This window comes from Pan troglodytes, chromosome 10 (genome assembly GCF_028858775.2).
Source record: "Pan troglodytes isolate AG18354 chromosome 10, NHGRI_mPanTro3-v2.0_pri, whole genome shotgun sequence".
NCBI classification, from domain to species: domain Eukaryota; kingdom Metazoa; phylum Chordata; class Mammalia; order Primates; family Hominidae; genus Pan; species Pan troglodytes.
The window spans coordinates 16,305,392-16,328,668 of record NC_072408.2 but is presented as its reverse complement, the minus strand read 5'-3'; the positions used below and the strand labels follow the sequence as shown (position 1 = coordinate 16,328,668).

The 23,277-nt window shown below is 38.5% G+C and overlaps 2 protein-coding genes across 4 annotated transcripts in view; one reads left to right on the top strand and one right to left on the bottom strand.

Moving 5' to 3' along the window:
- The window catches only part of KLRG1 (killer cell lectin like receptor G1), a 135,671-nt gene that overhangs the window by 73,319 nt on the left and 39,075 nt on the right, over positions 1–23,277 (bottom strand).
- The window catches only part of PZP (PZP alpha-2-macroglobulin like), a 61,061-nt gene that overhangs the window by 22,569 nt on the left and 15,215 nt on the right, over positions 1–23,277 (top strand). For 2 of the 3 annotated variants that reach the window (XM_520824.7, XM_063786272.1), the window contains 7 exons: positions 3,988–4,130; positions 4,973–5,122; positions 16,507–16,668; positions 17,122–17,227; positions 21,098–21,248; positions 21,932–22,160; positions 23,040–23,166. In XM_520824.7, coding sequence (XP_520824.2) covers positions 3,988–4,130; positions 4,973–5,122; positions 16,507–16,668; positions 17,122–17,227; positions 21,098–21,248; positions 21,932–22,160; positions 23,040–23,166 — 1,068 coding nt within the window. The remainder of the gene's footprint in view (positions 1–3,987; positions 4,131–4,972; positions 5,123–16,506; positions 16,669–17,121; positions 17,228–21,097; positions 21,249–21,931; positions 22,161–23,039; positions 23,167–23,277) is intronic. The other variant, XM_009424789.5, reaches the window with a different exon arrangement.

Sequence of the window (23,277 nt, the reverse complement as noted above, 5' to 3'; positions counted from 1 at the left end):
TTATTTTCTTTAAGAATGTTGGCCAGGTGCAGTGGCTCATACCTGTAATCCCAGCACTTTGGGGGGCCAAGGTGGTCAGATTATGAAGTCAGGAGATCGAGACCATCCTGGCCAACATGGTGAAACCCCATCTCTACTAAAAATACAAAAATTAGCCAGGTGTGGTGGTGCACGCCTGTAGTCCCAGCTACTCGGGAGGCTGAGGCAGGAGAACTGTTTGAACCTGGGAGGTGGGGGTTGCAGTGAGCCGAGATCGTGCCACTGCACTCCAGCCTGGTGACAGAGTGAGACTCTGTCAAGAAAAAGAAAAGAAAAGAATGTTGAACATAGGCCCCAAATCTCTTATGGCTTGTAGGGTGTCTGCTAAGAGGCCCACCATTAGTCTGATGGGCTTCCCTTTGTAGGTGACTTGTCCTTTCTCTCTAGCTGCCTTTAACATTTTTTTTTCATTCATTTCAACCTTGGTGAATCTGATGATTGTGTGTCTTAGGGATGACTTTCTTGTGAAGTATATTTTGGGGTTCTCTTCATTTCCTGAATATGAATTTGGCCTCTCTAGCTAGGAGGGGAAGTTCTCATGGATGATATCCTAAAATATGTTTTCCAAGTTGCTTTCATTATGCTCATCTCTTTCAAGGACATCAAGGAGTTGTAGATTCGGTCTTTTTACATACATAATCCCAGATTTCTCAGAGGTTTTGTTTATTCCTTTTCATTCTTCTTTCTTTATTCTTGTCTGACTGTTGTATTGCAGAAAGTCAATTTTGTGGCTCTGAGATTCTTTCCTCAACTTGATCTGTTCTGCTGTTAATACCTGTGATTGCATTATGAAATTCTTGTAGACTCTTGTTCAGCTCTGTCAGGTTGGTTATGTTCTTTTCTATACTGGCTATTTTGTCTGTCAGCTTCTGCATCATTTTATTGTGATTCTTAGCTTCCTTAGATTAGGTTTCAACATTCTCCTGAATCTCAATGACCTTCATTCCTATCCATAGTCTGAATTCTATTTCTGTCATTTCAGCCATCTCAGCCCAATTAAGAACCCTTGCTGGAGAACTGGTGTGATTGTTTGGAGGAAAGAAGATGCTCTGGCTTTTTGAGTTGTCAGAGTTCTTGTGCTGGTTCTTTCTCATCTTCGTGGGCTGATGTTCCTTCACTCTTAGAAACTGCTGTTGTTTTGATTTTTTCGTTTTATCCTATTCGATGACCTTGGAGGTTTGATTGTGGTATAAGGTGAGTTCAGTCAACTGACTTTGTTACCAGAAGATTCGGGGACAGTGGAGGCAGGGAGGAGCAAGGCTCAGTTCAGGACTCCTGGATTGCATGCTGTAACTCTGGGGAACTGGTATCTGGCTCCAGCTTTGTTCTCTGGCTCCTTGAGGTTAAGAACATGTTGCACTGAAGGGACCAAGGTGCTCCCAGACCACTGGTCACAACACTTCCATGGGTGATGTCAGCCAAAGCACTTTGCAGGATGGTAGCAGTGGGATCCCTCCTCATTCACATGTACCAGCAGCATGGCAGTGGCAGCGTGGTGGGGTACACGCTCATCAGCTGTGGCAGGGTGCTAGCAGGTGCCAGGTTGCTGGCCTTTGTGCAGGCATTCATAGCAATGATCATGGCAGTATGACTCAGGGGATTGGGGGATCCCCACTAGCAACTGTGCATGCATTTGCACTGACGGTGGTGTTAGCATGGGGGTGGGGCACTGGTGGGTGCAGGACTGTATGAACCTTTTGTATACATTCATACTGGTGGCAGTGTCTGTACATGGCTGGGGGTGGGTTTGTGTGTTTTGTGCCTAGTTTTGCACTGGCAGCTCCATTGCAGGGGCACAGTGCTGGCAGGGGTGGGGTTGGCAAGCTTAGTGCCTGACAATGCTCTGATGTCAGTGGCTGTGTGGTAGGAGTAGGGGTGATGGAGGACACTCACGCTGCCAGCAGTGGCAAGGCAGGGTGCACACACACACATGTGCTGGCAAATTTTATTATTAAAAGCTTTAATTTCCTACCACTATTCTTTGCCATAAAGTCACCATAATTTTTTTCTGGTTTTATGACATTTCAATCTACCCCACTTTCCTTGTTGAACTCAAGACAGTGATAAAAGAGCTTCCTTCCTTTTAGAAGGGGAGCTTATTTCCTTTTTGAGGTCTGAGCTAAAACTTGATCTGTCCAACTGAACAGAAATATGAATGGCATAACACTGCCTTAAGGATATTTTAAGCTTCCTTTCTTTCCAAACTTAAGAGCTTTGCAGTATAAACACATAGTGATATAAAATAAGTAATGGTAAGCTAAAGTCAAATTTGCATGAAGTTGGAAAAATTCCATATTCTACGTAGAGTTATAACAATTTTTAGTTGAGTGCCACCAATCTCAGGCTTTAATATAATCATTTTTTAAAAAGTAAATTTTGGCCGGGCACATTGGCTGCTGCCTGTAATTGCAGCATTTTGGGAGGATTGCTTGAACCGAGGAGTTTGGGACCAGCCTGGGCTACATAGCAAGACCCTATCTCTACAAAAATATATAAAAAATTATCCAAACGTGGTGTTGTGCACCTATAGTCCCAGCTACTGGGGAGGCTGAGGCAGTACAATCACTTCAGCCCAGAAATTCGAGGCTGCAGTGAGCTATGACTGCACCACTGCATTTCAGCCTGGGCAACAGAGCAAGACCCTGTCTCAAAAAAAAATTACATTTATTTAAGGTGTACAACATAACGTTATGGGACACATATAGATAATAAAATGACTACTATAGTGATGGAAAGTAACATGGCCATCATCTCACCTACTTACTCATTTGTGTGTGTGTGGCAAGAACAGCTAAAATGCACTCATTTGACAAAAATCTAAAATATAGTACCATTTTATTAACTACAGTCTTCATGTTGTGTATTAGATAGCTAGCCTTGTTCATCCTGATATTATACTTTGTAAAATATTCCTAAGGGTATTAGACTTAATTTTTAATACATATGGTTAAGAAAAAATAAAATCAATTATGGTTCTTCTACAATTCTAATTGTCCTTGTCCTACATTATTTTGAGTTTCAACAATGTCGAGAGACTCTGTTATCCTATGTATTGTCTAACTGCACCAAGAATATGTTACTGGAAAAGAACTTGGAAGCACAGGAATTTAAAGCCATATAGCTGGGAATCTGGGACAGGAGGGATGTAGAGAAAAGGAAGACATGGAAATAATACCAGAGAGTATCTGTCCTTTATGTACAGACATCTCAGAAACTTTTCAGTCATTAAGTCTCTCGTGGTTTTATAATTACCGTTATTCAACTACATGTGGGCCATCTACTCAAGTCCCCAGTGGACCATTTAGAAAATGGAACTTTTGTTGTTGCCCTTTTGTAGCTACCTGGTGGCCCTTCACCCTGCTTTAAAATGTAAAGTATTTTCTGAAGTGTTATCTGGTACCATTTAATGCTTCCAGTAGAAATATACCAATGTACTTATAAGAGTTTAACACCGCAATGAAAACTCCAAGAATTAAATATTCTTTTAGGAAGTTCAATTAGTATGAACTTTTTTTTACATACAGAGCTTTTTAAAAGTCATATATGACAAAATAAACTTATTATATCTTACAAATTATAGCTCTATATTTAAATTGAGAATCACCTCTAGTCTGAAATGTAAATAAAATAGTTGTCACATATATATGCAGAAAATTTGGAGCTACTGATATTTAATTGATTTAGGCAACAGTTAAGTGGAATATCAAATAAAAAAGATGTGAGTGAAAGGAACTTTGTTAACTTCTGCTATAATTAAAGTTCTGAAGGGAGACATTGGCCTACTAATTTCACCAAATAACTAATGGCACATAGAGAGACTAAGCCATTAGAATGAATGGACGCAGTTCTGAAGTGGATAAGACCAAGCAATAGTGTCCTTATGACACTATTTTTATGACCTTTTTGTCTCACTTATGACCATTTTGTCTCACTCTCTCCATGTTCCAGTGAAAGGCAGTTTTGCCTTATCCTTCCCTGTGGAGTCAGACGTTGCCCCCATTGCACGAATGTTCATCTTTGCCATTTTACCAGATGGAGAAGTTGTTGGAGACTCTGAAAAATTTGAGATTGAAAACTGTCTAGCCAACAAGGTGAGCGATTTAACATAAAATTAAAAGAACACAAATAAATGATACTGTAGGTGCCATCTATTTTACCCCAGAGAAAACTGAGTCCAGAAAAGTAAAATGAGTTGCCCAACAGTTCCCAACAAGTTTATGGCAGACCCAAATTTCTAGGGATCTAGTACAGCACTTTTTCAATTACACAAAGCTGCTACCAAATAAAATACAATCAGTTTTGTGTTCATGATGCTCTTCTCTGCTGATTCAGTTGTGTGAGTATGTAAAATGCTAAGACTCAAAAGTTCCCAAAACCTGAAGAATAAGTGTAAACACCTAGAATTACCTTATCATGTGTCAGAGATAAAGATGGCCATCTAAAAATCTAACAAGGTATCTATCCTTATTCTGCCTCAGTTATCTCCTTAGGACAAGACTAAGCTACCGAGAAGCTATATTTTGTTAAGATTCCCCACTTATGTAATAGTCATGTTTAAAAGAGTGAGTAAATTAATGTGTCGCCAAAGCATTAGATAATTTGGATCCTGTCTAAATAGAATCACTTTTGATCACTGGAGTAGGTAAGCTTGTTATAAAATTAATACTTGCAAACATAAGGGAAGTCATGTACCTTTTAACAGATCTAACTATTTATGTCTCTAGAGTTGCTGGGATCTGTGAAAGTGGTAATAAGTGATTTACAAGTTATTTTCTATTTTTAAAGTGAAGGAAAGTTGTAAAAATAGGTTTCTGACTGACATTACCAACATAGTCATATGAACTGAATATAAGGGTGGCTTAGGAAATGCAGGTGACTGCAAGATCACAGAAACAGGGAAAACACTGGTTGACATTTCCTTCATTTCCCACAGGTGGATTTGAGCTTCAGCCCAGCACAAAGTCCCCCAGCCTCACATGCCCACCTGCAAGTAGCAGCTGCTCCGCAGTCCCTCTGTGCCCTTCGTGCTGTGGACCAAAGTGTGCTGCTCATGAAGCCTGAGGCTGAGCTCTCTGTGTCCTCAGTGAGTTTCCAGCGGCCTTGGGGACCAGGAAGGGCCATTCCAGAGGCTCAGATCAAGAAGCCTCTATTAGCCCTTTGTCAGATAAGTAGGTTGCGAAAATTTTCTCCCATTTTGTAGGTTGCCTGTTCACTCTGATGGTAGTTTCTTTTGCTGTGCAGAAGCTCTTTAGTTTAATTAGATCCCATTTGTCAATTTTGTCTTTTGTTGCCATTGCTTTTGGTGTTTTGGACATGAAGTCCTTACCCATGCCTATGTCCTGAATGGTGATGCCTAGGTTTTCTTCTAGGGTTTTTATGGTTTTAGGTCTAACATTTAAGTCTTTAATCCATCTTGAATTGATTTTTGTATAAGGTGTAAGGAAAGGATCCAGTTTCAGCTTTCTACATATGGCTAGCCAGTTTTGCCAGCACCATTTATTAAATAGGGAATCCTTTCCCCATTGCTTGTTTTTCTCAGGTTTGTCAAAGATCAGATAGTTGTAGATATGCGGAGTTATTTCTGAGGGCTCTGTTCTGTTCCATTGATCTATATCTCTGTTTTGGTACCAGTACCATGCTGTTTTGGTTACAGTAGCCTTGTAGTATAGTTTGAAGTCAGGTAGTGTGATGCCTCCAGCTTTGTTCTTTTGGCTTAGGATTGCCTTGGCGATGCGGGCTCTTTTTTGGTTCCATATGAACTTTAAAGTCGTTTTTTCCAATTCTGTGAAGAAAGTCATTGGTAGCTTGATGGGGATGGCATTGAATCTGTAAATTACCTTGCGCACCAGCATGGCACATGTATACATATGTAACTAACCTGCACAATGTGCACATGTACCCTAAAACTTAAAGTATAATAAAATAAATAAATAAATAAATAAGCCTCTATTGAGAGTAAAATCTAACAGTAAAAATACGTACCACTTGCCGAGTACTTGATAGTTTCTCAAGCTGTCTCATATAGGTTTTCTCACTTAATCTGCCCAACATTCTGGAGAATAATAGTCCCATTTTAAGATTAGAAAAGTGGATTCAGAATAGTTGAGAGATTTGTTCAAGATAAGTGGCATAAGCTGAGATGTGATTTTAAAATTCTGAATCTGCCTGCAACTTTGATTCCTTCTATGACACAGCTTCTATTTCTGTAAAGAATCAAATCTTAACCTCAGTTATTAATGTCTTACAGTGATCTTAATGAAAGCTATATTTTGTTAAGATTCCCCACCTATGTGATAGTCATGTTTAAAAGAGTGAGTAAATTAATATGTTGCCAAAATATTAGTTTGGATCCTGTTTAAATAGAATCACTTTTGGTCACTGGAGTAGGTAAGCTTGCTACAAAATTAATACCTGCAAACATAAGGGAAGTCATGTATCTTTTAACAGATCGAACTATTTATGTCTGTAGAGTTGTTGGGATCTGTGAAAGTGGTAATAAGTGATTTACAAATTATTTTCTACTTTTAAAAAATGACCTACTACACCTTTGTTAGCAATGTTGATTCACAGACTAAAATTTTAATTATCTGCTTTTGACTATAGTTATATTAATTCATGGGGGTGACACTTGGCATGTCGTGATGATTTATTTATTTTATTATTATTATTTCAAGCTTTCTACATGCTGGATCTATTGTAAAAGCTGGGGAAACAGAAGGAAACATATCACAGTCCTTGTCCTTAGAGAGAGGCAATAAAAAAGGATATAGGTGGATCAGCAAAATAAAAGGTGAACATTGGTTAATAAATGCCATTTGGAGAAAATAATATCTAATATGGGGTTTTTGAAGAATAATTATCAGAAGGAAGGGAAAAGTTCAGAAACTACTTGTCTAACCTATTTACAACTAGATTACTCGTGTTTGGAACTTTTTAACATAACGCAAGAAAAAATAATGTTATGATTTGATCTTTGATAAAAAGTTATGAGAAATTTTATAGCTTTAACTCCCTCATGAATCACCATTTAAAAGGGTCAATCAACTTATCTGTTTGGGAGGTATTATTACCTTACAATGTTGGTTGGTAAATTAGTAATATGAAATTTTCTTTTGTTTATTCTAGTTTCTACTTCATGTCTATTAAAATTTTAAACTGTGAGATAACTGTATCCGAGACCACTGTCCTATTTTTAATTATCAAAATTAACATTCTTCAGGTCGGAGCATATCCACTAGTGCCCCCTGATCTGCAGGGGTGTGTCCCAAGACCTTCAGTGGGTGTCTGAAACTGTGGATAGCACTGAACCCAATGACCATCAGCTGGAACACATTTCTGTTCCTGTCTTCCACCCACAAATTTAATGCCTTTTCCATCTTAACAAAGCACTTATCGCGTGCTGTAGCCATAATTTTTGTAGTTTGAGATGTGACAGCAAAACAAGCATGACTTTCTTTTTCCTTCTTCACCATTTGATAGACAGAAGATTCGTTCTTACCGTAGATCTTAGCAACCTCAGCATACATTATTTTTTCTTTCCTTATCAAGTGGGGAACTTTCACCTTTTCACCTAAAGGAAGCACTTTACGGCTTCTCTTTCACCTCCCAATTGCCAGCATCAATACTCTGGTGCATTGGGGCCATGATGAAGTAAAATAAGGGTGACTTGAACACAAGCACTGAGATACTGTGACAATCTTGTAACTGAGGATTCTGGGTGACTAAGGGGCAGGGAGTGGCTACAGTGTGGATCCACCAGAAAAACAGAGGATTCATATCCCGAGCAAGATGAAGCAGAAAAGTGTGAGTTTCCATCATGCTGCTCAAAATGGCAGCAATTTAAAACGTATGAATTGTTTATTTCTGAATTTTCCATTTAATATGTTTGGATCACAGTTGACCACAGATGATGGAAATCTTGGAAACCAAAACCGCAGATTGGGGGATTGCAATAATCAAAATTTTTCTTGATCTTGATTTGTATTTTATTAACAGGTCAAAATATCTCCTCATAGCATAATAATTATTATGCAAGAGACAATGACTATATTTCTGTATTTTAGTTAGAAGAAACAACAAGAAGTTAACCCGAAACAAGAAAACTTTCTCTCTGAGTGCTTTCTTTGGTAATATGCCTGATATTTTTACACTCTCTGTTTATGGCAGTCTAGTCTAAGCTATTAATTTCAGCATGTAGTACAGGAATTTAGTCTACCTTTCAACAGTTTATGTCTGTCTTATTCCGTTTAGTCACATAAATTTAACAGTCACTTCAGTAAGGTTTGGTAAACTTTGAGTGTTGTGGAAGTGAGAAGAAACTATGAACATAACTGAAGATTTCAGATGATAAAGTTATAGAAACGTTTAAGCTTGGTCGCTTTGAATAATAATAGAAATCATTAGTTCACCCAATATAAATAATACATGTTCATTTATGTACCTATTTAATTCTACTCAAAAACAAAGGTAAATAAAGAAGTAGAAAGGGTGTTTGCGTTAGCTATCTACTGCTGCATAACAATTTTCTTCAAAACCTAGTGGCTTAAAACAATAAACATTTATTATCACATGCAATTTCTGTGAGTCAGGAATTCAGAGCAGCTTAGCTAGGTGGGTCTAGCTTGTGACCTGCCCTGGTTGCGATTAACATGGCGGCCAAAGCTGCAGCCACCTGACAGCTTGACAGAGGTTGGAAGATCTGCTTCCAAGACAGGTTTCTTGAGAGCTATTGGCAGGAGGCCTCAGTTCCTCACCACACAGAGGTCCTAGGGCTGCTGGTGTCCCAAAATGTGACAACTGATTTTCTCCAGAGCATGTGATCCAAGAGAGCTAATGCGTTCCAAGAGTGCTAAACTTGCAATGTCTTTTATGACCTAGGCCTGAAAGACATGTCCCCTCATTTCCACAATATCCCATTGGCTACAGAGGTCAACCCTATTCATTGTGCGACGAACAATGTTCGGGCATGAATACCAGGAGGCAGAGATTGTTGTGGGCAATTCTGGAAGCTGTCTCCACAGCCTGACCTCTGATCCCCAGCAATTCATGAGCTCTCACATGTAAAATATACTCGATCCTCTCTCTGAGATTCTCATTGTAAAATAGGAACAGCTCAAAGGCTAAATATCATTTAAATCAGGTCCAAGTACAGATAATGCCTCTCAGGTGTGATTCCTCAGGTACAATACCTCTAGATACAAAGACATTGAACTAAAGTGTACTCAAGTTATTTGGCCCCACACACTTAACATGCAATGGTGGAACTGGCATAGAATAATCACTATTGACACTCCTGTTCAAAAAAGGGGAAACAAGAGGCACTCAGGAGTTACTCGTCCATAATTACTCTGAGATCAAGCCTGGAAAATGGAAGTTCTCTGATTAAGACTCAATCTTACATCTGTCCAGGGATAAATATTCAGGCCTCTGGCCCTGCCCTGTGGGTTCTTGAATCTGTTGAATCATCCATTTTCCATAAAAAGTACACTGCATAGACATTGGTCTATCCAATATAATGGCATAAGTTCATTTATGTGCCTATGTGGTTCTTTTATTTTTATTTTGAATATGGACTGCGTTTTATTTATTTCTTTCTTCAACTTTTATTTTAACTTCAGGGGTACAAGTGCAGAATGTGAAGGGTTGTTACATAGGTAAACATGTGCCATGGTGATTTGCTGCACAGATCAACCCATCACCTAGGTATTAAGCCCAGCATCCATTAGTTATTCTTCTTGATGCTCTCCCTCCCCACACCCTACCTTCTAATAGGCCGGAGTGAGTGTTGTTCCCCCATGTGTTCTCATCATTCAGCTCCCACTCATAAGTGAGAACATGTAGTGTTTAGTTTTCTGTTCCTGTGTTAGCTTGCTGAGGATAATGGCTTTCAGCTCTATCCATGTCCCTGCAAAGGACATGAACTCATCCTTTTTATGGCTGCATAGTATTCCATTGTGTATATGTACCACATTTTCTTTGTCCAGTCTATCATTGATGGGCATTTAGATTGATTCCATGTCTTTGCTATCGTGAATAGTGCTGCAGTGAATATACGCATGCATGTCTCTTTATAACAGAATAATTTATATTCCTATGGCTATACACTCAGTAATGGAATTGCTGAGTCAAATGGTATTTTTGCCTCTGGGTCTTTGAGGAATCACCACACTTTCTTCCACAGTGGTTGAACTAATTTACACTCCCACCAACAGTAAAAAAGCATTCCTTTTTCTCTGCAACCTCACCAGCATCTGTTGTTTTTTGACTTTTTAACAGCAGCCATTCTGACTGGTGTGAGATGGTATCTCATTGTGGTTTTGATTTGCATTTCTCTAATGATTAGCGATGTTGAGCTTTTTTTCATATGTTTGTTGGCTGTATGTATATTTTCTTTTGAGAATTGTCTGTTCATGTCCTTTGCCCACTTTTTAGTGGGTTTTTATTTCTTGTAAATTTGTTTAAGTTCCTCGTAGACTCTGGATATTAGGCCTTTCTCAGGCGGTTAGATTGGGAAAATTTTCTCCCATTCTTAAAGTTGTCCACTCTAATGATAGTTCCTTTTGCTGTGCAGAAGTTCTTTAATTTAATTATATCTCATTTGCCAATTTTTGCTTTTGTTGCAGTTGCTTTTGGCATTTTCATCATGAAATCTTTGCCTGCGCCTATCTCCTGAATGGTATTGCCTAGATTTTCTTCAAGGGTCTTTATAGTTTTGGGTTTCACATTTAAGTATTTAATTCATCTTGAGTTAATTTTTGTATATGGTGAAAGGAAGGGGTCCAGTTTCAATTTTCTGCATAAGGCTAGCCAGCATTCCCAGCACCATTTATTAAATAGGGAGGCCTTTCCTCCATTGCTTGTTTTTGTCAAGTTTGTCAAAGATCAGATGGTTGTAGGTTTGCGGTTTTATCTCTGAGTTCTCTATTCTGTACCATTGGTCTATGTGTCTGTTCTTGTATCAGTACCATGCTGTTTTGGTTACTGTAACCTTGTAGTATAGTTTGAAGTCAGGTAACATGATGCCTCCAGCTTTGTTCTTCTTGCTTAGAATTGTCTTGGCAATTCAGGCTCTTTTTTGGTTCCATATGAATTTTAAAATAGATTTTTCTAATTCTGTGAAGAATGTCAATGGTAGTTTAATGGGAATAGCACTGAATCTATAAACTACTTTGGGCAGTATGGCCATTGTCATTACATTGATTCTTCTTATGCATGAGGATGGAATGTTTCTCCATTTGTTTTTGTCCTCTATGATATCCTTGAGCAGTGGTTTGTAGTTCTCCTTGAAGAGGTCCTTCACTTCCCTTGTTAGCTGTATTCCTAGGTATTTTATTCTTTCTGTAGCAATTGTGAATGGGAGTTCATTCATGATTTGGATCTCTGCTTGCCTGTTTTTGGTGTATAGAAATGCCTGTGATTTTTGCACATTGATTTTGTATCCTGAGATTTTGCTGAAGTTGCTTATCAGCTTAAGAATCTTTTGGACTGAGATAATGGGGTTTTCTAGATATAAAATCAAATAAAGATAATTTGACTTTCTCTCTTCCTATTCGAATACACTTTATTTATTTCTCTTGCCTGATTGCCCTGGCCAGAAATTCCAATACTACGTTGAATGGGAGTGGTGAGAGAGGGCTTCCCTGTCTTGTGCCAGTTTTCAAGGGGAATGCTCCCAGCTTTTTCCCATTCAGTATGATATTGGCTGTGTGTTTGTCATATATGGCTCTTATGAGGTATGTTCCTTCAATACCTAGTTTATTGAGAGTTTTTAACATAAAGGGATGTTGAATTTTATCAAAGGTCTTTTCTGCACCTATTGAGATAATCATGTGGTTTTTGTCTTTAGTTCTGTTTATGTAATGAATCACATTTATTGATTTGTGTATGTTGAGCCAAGCTTGCATCCCAGGGATGAAGCCTACTTGGTTGTGGTGGATAAGCTTTTTGATGTGCTGCTGGATTTGGTTTGCAAGTATTTTGTTGAGAATTTTTGCATCGATGTTCATCAGGGATATTCGCCTGAAGCTTTCTTTTTTTGTTGTGACTCTGCCAGGTTTTGGTATCAAGATGATGGTGGCCTCATAGAATGAGTTAGGGAAGAGTCCCTCCTTTTCAATTTTTGGAATAGTTTTAGTAGAAATGGTACCAGCTCTTCTTTGTACCTATGGTAGAATTCAGCTGTGCATCCATCTGGTCCTGGGCTTTTTTTGGTTGGTAGATTATTTATTACTGCCTCAATTTCAGAACTCGTTATTGGTCTATTCAAATATTCAGTTTCTTCCTGGTTCAGTCTTGGGAGGGTGTATGTGTCCAGTAGTTTATCCATTTCTTCTAGATTTTCTAGCTTATATAGACAGAGGTGTTTATAGTATTTGCGGATGGTTATTTGCGTTTCTGTGAGGTCAGTGGTGATATTCCCCTATCATTTCTGATTGTGTCTACTTGATTCTTTTCTTTTTTTCTTCTTTATTAGTCTAGCTAGCAGTCTATCTATTTTATTAACTTTTTTTCAAAAAAACCAGCTCCTGGATTCATTGTTTTTTTAAGAGGGTTTTTCATGTCTCTATCTCCTTCAGCTCAGCTTTGATCTTTGCTATTTCTTGTCTTCTGCTAGGTTTGGGGTTTGTACGCTCTTGGTTCTACAGTCCTTTTAGTTGAGATGTTAGATTGTTGATTTGATATCTTTCTAGCTTTTGGATGCAGGCACTTAGTGCTATAAATTTCCCACTTAACACAGTTTTAGCTGCATCCCAGAGATTGCAGTACATTGTCTCTTTGTTCTCATTAGTTTCAAAAAACTTCTTGATTTCTGCCTTAATTTCATTGTTTACCCAAGAGTCATTCAGGAGCAGTTTATTCAATTTCCATATAGTTGTGTGGTTTTGAGTGAATTTCTTAATCTTGAGTTCTAAGTTGATTGCACTGTCGTCTGAAAGACTGTTATGATTTCAGTTCTTGTGCATTTGCTGAGGAGTGTTTTACTTCCAATTATGTGATCAATTTTAGAGTAAATGCCATGTGGCAATGAGAAGAATGTATATTCTGTTGAATTTTGGTGGAGAGTTCTGTAGATATCAATCAGGTCCACTTGATCCAGAGTTGAGTTCAGGTCCTAAATATCTTTGTTAATTTTCTGTCTTAATCATCCGTCTAATATTGTCAGTGGTGTGTTAAAGTCTCTCGCTATTATTGTGTGGGAGTCTAAGTCTCTTTGTAGGTATATAAGAACTTGCTTTATGAATCTGGGTGCTTCTGTATTGGATGCATATATATTTAGGATCATTAGCTCTTCTGGTTGAATTGAATCCTTTACTATTATATACTACCCTTCTTTGTTTGTTTGATCTTTGTTGGTTTAAAGTCTGTTTTGTCAGAAACTAGGATTGCTTTTTTCTGTTTTCCATTTGCTTGGTAAATTTTCCTCCATCCCTTTGTTTTGAGCCTGTGTCTGTCCTTGCGTGTAAGATGAGTCTTTTGAAGATAGCATACTGATGATGGGTCTTGGCTCTTGATTCAGCTTGCCATTCTGTGTCTTTTAACTAGAGCATTTAGCCCATTTACATTTAAGGTTAGTATTTTTATGTGTGAATTAGATCCTGTCATCATGATGCTTTTTTGCAGACTTGTTTATGTGATTGCTTCATAGTGTTCTGGCCTGTGTACTTCAGTGTGTTTTTGTAGTGGCTGGTAATGGTCTTTCTTTTCCAAACGTAGTGCTTTCTTCAGGAGCTCTTGCAAGGCAGGCCTTGTGTTGATAAATTTCCTAAACATTCACTTGTTTGAAAATAATCTTATTTCTCCTTTGCTTTTGAAGCTTAGTTTGGCCAGGTATAAAATTCTGGGTTGGAAATTATTTTCTTTTAGAATGTTGAATATTGGCCCCCAATTTCTTCTGGCTTCCATGGTTTTGGCAGAGAGGTCCACTGTTAGTATGATATGTTTCCTTTTGTAGGTGACCTGGCCTTTCTCTCTAGGTGCCCTTAACATGGTTTCTTTCATTTTGACATTGGAGAATCTGATGATTTTGTGTCTTTGGGTTGATGTTCTTGTGGAGTATCTTACTGGCCTTCTCTGCATTTCCTGAATTTGAATGTTGGCCTGTCTTGCTAGGTTGGGGAAGTTCTTCTGGATGATATCCTGAAGTATGTTTTCCAACTTGGTTCCATTCTCCCTGTCTCTTTCAAGGATCCCAATCAGTCATAGGTTTGGTCTTTTTACATAATCCCATATTTCTCAGAGGTTTTGTTCATTTCTTTTCATTCTTTCTTCTCTATTCTAGTCTGCCTGTCTTATTTCAGATAGATAATCTTCAGGCTCTGAGATTCTTTCCTCCTCTTGGTCTATCCTGCTACTGATACTTGTGATTGCATTGTGAAGTTCTTGAGATGCGGTTTTCAGGTCCATCAGGTCAGTTATGTTCCTCTCTAAACTGGCTATTCTGGCTACCAGCTCCTGTATTGTTTTATCATGATTCTCAGCTTCTTTTCATTGGGTTACAGCTCAGCAAAGTTTATTGTTATCCACTTTCTGAAGTCTACTTCTGTCAATTCCTAGCCTCAGCCCGGTTCTGTGCCCTTGCTGGTGAGGTGTCACAGTCATCTGGAAGAGAAGAGACACTCTGGCATTTTGAATTTTCGTTGTTTTTGAATTAATTCTTTCTCATCTTTGTGAGCTTATCTACCTTTAATCCTTGAGGCTGCTGCCCTTTGAATTAGATTTGTGTTGGGTCTTTTTTGTTGATGCTGTTGTTTTCTGTTTGTTTGTTTGTTTTTCTTTTAGCAGTCAAGCCACTCTATCATAGGGCTGCTGAGGTTTGCTGGGGGTCCACTCCAGACCCCAGTTGCTTTGGTTTCTCCCGTACGTGGAAGTATCACCAGCAAAGGCCATGAAACAGCAAAGATGGCAGCCTGTGCCTTCCTCTAGAAACTCCATCCTGTGGGGGTACTAACCTGTTGCCAGCCCACATGCAACTGTTGGAGGTGGCTGGAGACCCTCATTGGGAGGGTCTCGCCCAGTCAGGAGGAATGGGATCAGGGACCTTCTCAAAGAAGCAGACTGGCTGCTTTTTGGTAGAGCAGGTGGGCTGCATTGGGTGGGATCCTTCCTCACCTGGATCACCTGTATTCTCCAAAGCCAGCAGGTTGGAGTGGCAGAGTCAACCAAACTGCAGAGATGGCAGACACCCCTGCCCCCCAGGAGCTCGGTCCCAGGGAGAGATCAAAGCTCTGTCTTTAGAACCCTGGCTGGAGTACCTGAAGCCCCCACAGAAAGGTCCCACTCGATGAGGAGGAATGGATCAGGGTCCCACTTAAAGAAGCAGTCTGATCACAATCTGGCAAGGCAGCTGTGCTGCATCGTGGGGGACCGTTCCTCATCCAGACCATCTGTATTCCCCAAGCCTTCAGGCTGGAGTGGCTGAGTCCTCAGAACCACAGAGATGGCAGCCACCTCTCCCCGCAGGAACTCAGGTCCATCTCAGGTGGACTCCAACCCACTGCCGTCGGCTGGCTGAGATTCCAAGACAGTGAGTCTTAACCTGTGAGGTGCTGTGGAAGTGGGGTCCACAGGATGATGCTCTTTGGCTCTCTGAATTTAGCCCCCTTCCTAGGGATATATACAAATGGATTTCCTGCCTTTCCAGGGATCCCAGGGCCGGATTATGTAAAACTCCAGGGTTTCTGTGTGCCTGAGCAGCTGCTCTGCCAAGACTCCACATAGCTTTGTGTATCAGACCCAAGACCCTGGTGGCATGGGCTCACAAGGGTATCTCCTGATCCATGGGTTGCAGAGATCCTTGGGAGAAATGCGATTTCCCAGGCGAGGTCGCACAATCACTCACCGCTTCCCTTGGCTGGGGGTGGGGGTTCCTTCCGTTGCCCTCCCCCACCTCCACCCCTGCTGCTTTTCATTGTTCTCTGTGGCTCAAGTTGCTTGCCTAGTCAGTCTCAATGTGAGAACCTGGGTATTTCAGTTGAAGGTGCTGCATTTAATAAGCTTTTTCATTCCACTCCGTAAGTGCTGCAGACCGCAGCTGCTTCTAATGGGCCATCTATACGATTTTCTGTCTGAGAATAAGCCTGAGTAGACATAGATGTTTAACAGGTGGCAATAATAATATGTAGCTAAATTCCTCAGGGCATTATGTATTAATTAAACACAGATGCAAGTTAGGTCTTCTTTCTATATTTGGTCTATTTTTACCTCTAGACTCTACAATGAAGTTTTAATTAATCCTTCATAACTTAAGATTTTGTTAATCTTTGGAAACATTTTCCCAAGTAGGTTTCATTTCTTTATAACAAAACAACACTGTTAAATATAAGGAAAATCTTCAACTATCTCTAAGGTGCCAACTACATGAACGTACTCAAGAAAAGATTGGTGATAATTATTTTATTTCTCTCAGTTCATTCTATTTCAAAAGAAAAGTAAGTAACAGTTCTGCCTTTGATCCCCCCACTGCTACAGGTATATAATCTGCTAACTGTGAAGGATCTCACCAATTTTCCTGACAATGTGGACCAGCAGGAGGAAGAACAAGGACACTGTCCCCGTCCTTTCTTCATTCGTAATGGAGCCGTCTATGTTCCCTTATCAAGTAATGAAGCAGATATTTATAGCTTCCTCAAGGTAAAATTCTCACTACTTACTAACATGCTGGCTTGTGAGTTTTTGAATGTTAATAAAACTCTGTATCTATTCATAATCTTAGTAATTATGTAGCCTTGCCTCTCCATTTTTCAGCAGAGAAAAATGAAGCCAATAAAAAGGTTAAAGTCTCTTGTGAGGATCACATAAAAGCTCAGTTTGTGAGTCAGGGCTAGATCTAACCTCTGCCTATTCATCTGGATACTTTTTAGTTATATTTAGGTTTTTTTTTGCAAACCAAAAAATAATGAATAAAGAATAAAATCTTAATAATCCATAAGTTTAGTAATTTTACTACTCTATATTTACTGTCAAGTGTTTCGCCATAGAATTAATATAAGGATACTGGAATTACATAGAGAAGTCTCTAAGGATAATATGTTTTATATATTCTAATCAAGCTTACAAGTAGATTGAACAATTATTTTTTTCCAGGGGATGGGATTGAAGGTGTTCACTAACTCAAAAATCCGAAAACCAAAGTCGTGTTCAGTCATCCCCTCCGTGTCTGCAGGAGCAGTAGGTCAAGGATACTATGGAGGTAAAACAGCAATTTGCTTTTAATTTTATTTCATGTCCAACAATATTACTATGCCCAAAATGCTAAAATGAGGTAATGTAGCCCTATTTCCACTTTATACACACAAAGAAACCAAGATTCAAATTAATTGTTTCTTGCTGAGGTGACTTAGCTGGTGATAGCTAGAACTGATCAGAGATTTTTTTTTAAGATACATCAGATACTTCAGGGAACAAAATCAGATAAAATGCAAGATTCTGATGTACCGTAAGAGAGGGAAAATGCTGACAATGGAAAGAAAGAATAATTCTGATTATGGAAACAGGAAAGACATTCATAGGGATGCTGTATTTTAAAAAACATAAAGAAGGACAAAGAGCTTCACTGGTGACAAGAAACAACGTGAACATCACAGAAATATCTCATAATCCATGGCCAAAACCACTATTCAAATACAGCAGCCTTTTTCAACACCCTTGAACTTATTAAAACATCTGTCCCATCACCAGGTCTACTTACACTTGAACACTACCCAGCCATTTGTCGTCCCTCTCTCATGAATCCAACTCCCTTTTTCCCCAAAATATTCCTGACATCCATCTGCTCACAAATATTTATATGCTCGGATTGGAAATCAGATATCCTATATGTGAAGTGGGTGTGTTATATCTCCTCTCTAAGCCTCAAATCCTTCATTAATAAATTGAAGGAATTTGACTAATGGCTCTTCAAGACCTTGCAAAACGCCCAATAAGATAACTAAATATAATGCACCAACACAAATTAAGAACTTTGATTGTTTAAATAGCATTTTCTATGTTCCTTGGCGTTTAAGATTAATATCCATCTTTAAATGAGCTTTAGAAAATGACACCTTTTAAAGGGCCATGGACTGTTTAAGTATACCTTCAATGATAGCACAAATTTCAAACAATTTCTCAAAAATGGTAAATATGATTGTGTCATGTAACTAAGATGTTATATAAATAATGAGAATAGAGAAGAAGGGAAAGGAAAATAGCCATGAGATTTACATAGAACAAACTTCAAGTTTAAACCATCGAGATTTGGGGGGAAGGAAATGTTCTCGAATTTATTAAAAATGGAATTGAGGGCATATAATAACACTCAGGAAAAAAAGAGCTTCTAAAACGTGTGATAAATACACAACAGGGATTGAAATTAGTACCTATAAATGAATCAGGTATATGAGGAAATAAAAGAGCTAAGAAAACTGAAATATCTTGTGAAATTTCTTGATAAGAACTTCAACAACATAAAGCCATTTCCATGACTATTTGGGAAGCCATCATGCACCCTGAAAGTGTTTGACGCTATAGAACAGTACATATGAAGAAGATAAATTCAATAGCATTGGTAGCGCCTAAAAGAGAAGAAGAGTGAAAGATAATAATTAAACTAAACAAGGAACTAAAATTATGCTAGACAATGAAAGACATGGCTAGTACCTGAAACTTTAAAAATTAAGAAGCTACAAATTTAAACTCATGTGTTCAATATTTTCTGACGTAGTTTCTGATTATATAACAAACATGAACAAAACTATTCAACTATATGAAGGTTATGTTCTAATAGACACAGACAGAATATAAACAAAATAAGCAAGTAAATTATATGGCTCACTATAAGGTCATAAATATTATATGGAAAAAATCAAGTAGGGAAGGGATGTTGAGACTGAAGGAAGTTGCAGATTTAAATGGGTGGGGGTCAGTAAAGATCTTAACAAGAGAGTGAAATTTGAGCAAAAATGTGAAGGAAGACAACAAGCCATATGACTCTCTGGAAGAAGAGTGTTATAGTCATAGGAAACAATATCAATAATAGAAAATACTTATGCAGTGCTTTCTATGCTCCAGGAGATAGATAATAGGGAGATAGATGATTGATAGATTGACAGATCGATGGATAGGTATAGATAGATGAGTTTAGATAGATTTCCTTGATTCTTGCCGTAGCCTTATAAGGTAGGTATTTTTAACATCATTTTTCATATGGAAAAACTGAGGCCCAGAAAGGTTAAATAACTCAGCCACTAAGATCTCATAGCCAATAAGATGTTGCATGCAGTAGATTCAAGTCAGGGAGTTTGATTCCAAATCTCATGTTCATAACCTCCTCACTAGTCTATCTCTCAAAGGCTTTGATGTGAGAGTATGCCTGAAATACTCTAAGCAGCAAAAGGGGACCAGTGTGATTGGAACAGAATGAATAAAGTGTGAGCAGTTGGAGAGAGAGATCAGAGGAATACTTGAGGCTACATTGTGTGGGGCTTGTAGGTCATAGTAAGGACTTGACTTTTATACTATGAGTGAAATAAGAAGCTTTTCAGAAGAGGAGTGACATGATCTTTTATGTATCTCAATCACACTAGATTCTAAATTAAAAGAAAATTTTCAGGGTTTTTTGTTTTTGTTGTTGTTTGCTTGAAGGTATTAAAGGTCAAAAAAAAGTATTACAAAGCTGGGTTAAGCAGCCCTTTTTAAGCCATGAACAGAACATTTCACTGAAAGTATTTTGGGATCAGCAGCAAAACAGAGTATGAGTGGCTTAGTCCAGAGTTCAACACATTTTCATGAAGTCAAATGGGGAAAAGAAGCAAGAAAAAAAAAAAAGATTTTTGTCCTGGGAAACTGATTTAAAGGCATTTACTGTAGAGATTATTAGTTGTGGGATGAAGAAGAATAAAACTTTGATGCAGAGACTATGAAAGGACACATGGAAAGTCAAGTTGACAGTAAGAGTAGGAAGGATATAGCCATGGTCCACTAAATGGAGTTGAAATAACACATAATGCCATGGTTTGTTAACTGCAATAACTGGAGGAGTTGGAGGGCCCTTGACATATCCAGTAGAAAATGGAAAATAGTTCATTTAGGTACATCATCCTTTTAGATATTTCAATATTTAAGATAAGAGTGAAGACAGAGAAGACAGAATATCAGTGAGAAATCAGAGTCAGAGATAGAAATTGTTACCACTTGGAAGGACATGGGGCAAGGTGTATGATATTCACTAAAGAAATTACTACTGATGCTTTCTTCAGTGGAGAAAACTGTTAGGGTGAAATTGCTAGAAATATATTTTTCCTTGTAAGTATTCTTTCACAAGGTATTTCTGAAATATCAGATGGGATACATGGAGGGAGATCTTAAATCAAATTCAATTAGTAAGCACGATTTCAGGCACAACATGGACAAAATTGCTTTCATGTCTAGCTCTCCACCCTCTCACGTTGGTAAATGATTTCTTTGTCTAAACCACACAGCCATTCCAAATGGAAATATCTGTTTTTGACAACTGAATTGTTTATTTCAGATGTCAAAAAATAAGTGGAATAAAATCTAATGCTCTAATCTTATTTCCCAGAGAACAACAGTTTTGCAAAGTTCCATACAGTAATTTAATGTAAATTTAATTTATGTAAAAGTAATTTAATGTAAATCATTAAATTCTGTTCACTCCACTGGTTATTTCATTTTTAGTATAGCAACCACTCGCAATGTCTAAAGAGCATTTTACAATTCCTGCTCAGTTTCTCTAAGAATGAAGCAATGCTGTCTCAATTTCGAAATTGGTCCTTTGCCACAAAACCCATAAAACTGTCTCCAAGTGATCTCGTTTTTCCAGCTTCCATTCACATCAAATTATGCTATGTCTAGGATACATAGAATTTCCACCTTTGACAAAGACTCCTCTCTTTTCAGGGAATGAGGGATCACAAAGTATTTCCCAAGTTCTACAACTTCTACAAGACTTTTAGGACAGTCTGAGCAGGAAAACTGAAAATTTTGTTCTCTAACGTCTCACATGTGCACCATGAAATTAATGAATGTTTTTCCCTAACTAGACAATTTTCTCTTACTTTAGCAGGTCTAGGAGTAGTAGAGAGACCATATGTTCCTCAATTAGGCACATATGATGTGATACCCTTAAATAATGAACAAAGTTCAGGGCCAGTCCCTGAAACGGTGCGAAGCTATTTTCCTGAGACTTGGATCTGGGAGTTGGTGGCAGTGAAGTAAGTAACTTTACTTTCCTCCATTTGCTGGAGGGGAGGGAATGTGGTTCCTCCAACATTTTCAATTCTAAGATAATCTTTCTGAAAAGTTCTGAATAATTATCTTAACCTCTTACTCTTTAGGATAGACCTAAGTAAAATGCTGCAATTGCATAGGCTCATTAATACAATTGTCTCAGTGCTGAGCAATTCTAAAATAATTATTTCTGACACTGTCAAATAGTAGACATGAGAACTATAAATATTCAGTTCTATATATACTGCTTAATGTCGTTCAGGGAGCCTTCTGTAAATATCAGGGCTGGAGCAGGCACATAAACAAATCAGGCTACATTAATCCAGTGGTCTAATTGTTGGTCATGATTCTTAAAAATGCTTATTTATGGGATTATACAATAGCAAGGGAAGTTAAGGACCAAAATGAATCGCAATTCAAATATTTTTATTCAAAGTACAGACGTGGGATATGATCATTTGTTGATAAGGGGGAGAGGTACCATTCAGTGGCTTTCATTTTCCCAACTCAGATCCCAGGACGTAATCTAGTGTTCACACGAATGCACACACCCATATACCCTTAAGTGGATTCAGTTCTTGACGTTAGCTTTATGCATATTAATTCTCACTTGAGAAAAGGTGGCTTATATTCATTATTTCTGTTCTTCACTTGCCCTCCTCCCCAGCTCATCAGGTGTGGCTGAGGTAGGAGTAACAGTCCCTGACACCATCACCGAGTGGAAGGCAGGGGCCTTCTGCCTGTCCGAAGATGCTGGACTTGGTATCTCTTCCACTGCCTCTCTCCGAGCCTTCCAGCCCTTCTTTGTGGAGCTCACAATGCCTTACTCTGTGATTCGTGGAGAGGTCTTCACACTCAAGGCCACGGTCCTAAACTACCTTCCCAAATGCATCCGGGTAAGGAAAATGAGGGTGAACAGGAAAGGTGGGTAGAACAAAAGATTCCTTTGATCAGTCAGCTACTGATTCTGTTCCTGAGACTAAGGATAATTCAAGGGATTGTGTGTTAGCACTGTGAATAATTAGTGCTATGCAAAGCAGGACATGATCAGAAAGATAATACAATGATATATGTGCTATGGGTGCTTAAATCACGGCTCTCTAAGCCACATCTTGCTTTTCTATTTCTTAGCGCTTGCAGAATTCTTTGCTGCAAGTTAGGTTATATGCCAGGAACATTCTTGAAGCTGACACACAACTCAGCTTTCTCAGTTCCACGAGAGTCATTCTCCAACCCCTCATCTTGAAATCTCCAAAATACATAATTTTAATGTATCTTATAGCACTTATCTCTTCGTAAATTATGTAATAGTGGTTGTATATAGATCATCTTTCTTGTGACACAATATCCTCAAGATCGGGAGCCTCTCATCTACCATTCCCAGTGTTTTATGTCTTGTATGGATTAGACATGTAATATATGTTGTAAGAAATAGGAGAAGAAAGGAAGGAAGAAACTACGAAAATCTACATAGCAGCAGATAGTATTCCCTAGGGCAATATACAATCACTGCTTTTCCCTTTCCTCTGCCACTGCCAAGCCTGCACGTCCACAAGCTACCCTAAGGCAAATGCCAAATCCTCCTAATACACAACCAATCTTGATTTGTATCATTGCCATTTCCATGCTTCTTAAAGCATGGATGAATCTATGTGACATACATTTTTCTTACAAATCCCAATTTACTGCAGCATCTCACACTTGGCCCCAATTCTATGTGTTCATGTTGTTCCATATTCTGATCATTTCTGTCTCTGCCTCACATGGGGTGATAGGTCAGTGTGCAGCTGAAAGCCTCTCCAGCCTTCCTAGCTTCCCAAAATACAAAGGGAGAAGAATCCTATTGTATCTGTGGAAATGAGAGGCAAACCTTGTCTTGGACAGTGACTCCTAAAACTCTGGGTGAGTGACAGTACCCAAAAGGGCCTATCAATCAACAAGGACGATGGCTGTCTGAGTACTTTTTTCATTATATTCTCTGTTTTATTTGCTATAGTTATAATTCTATAAAGT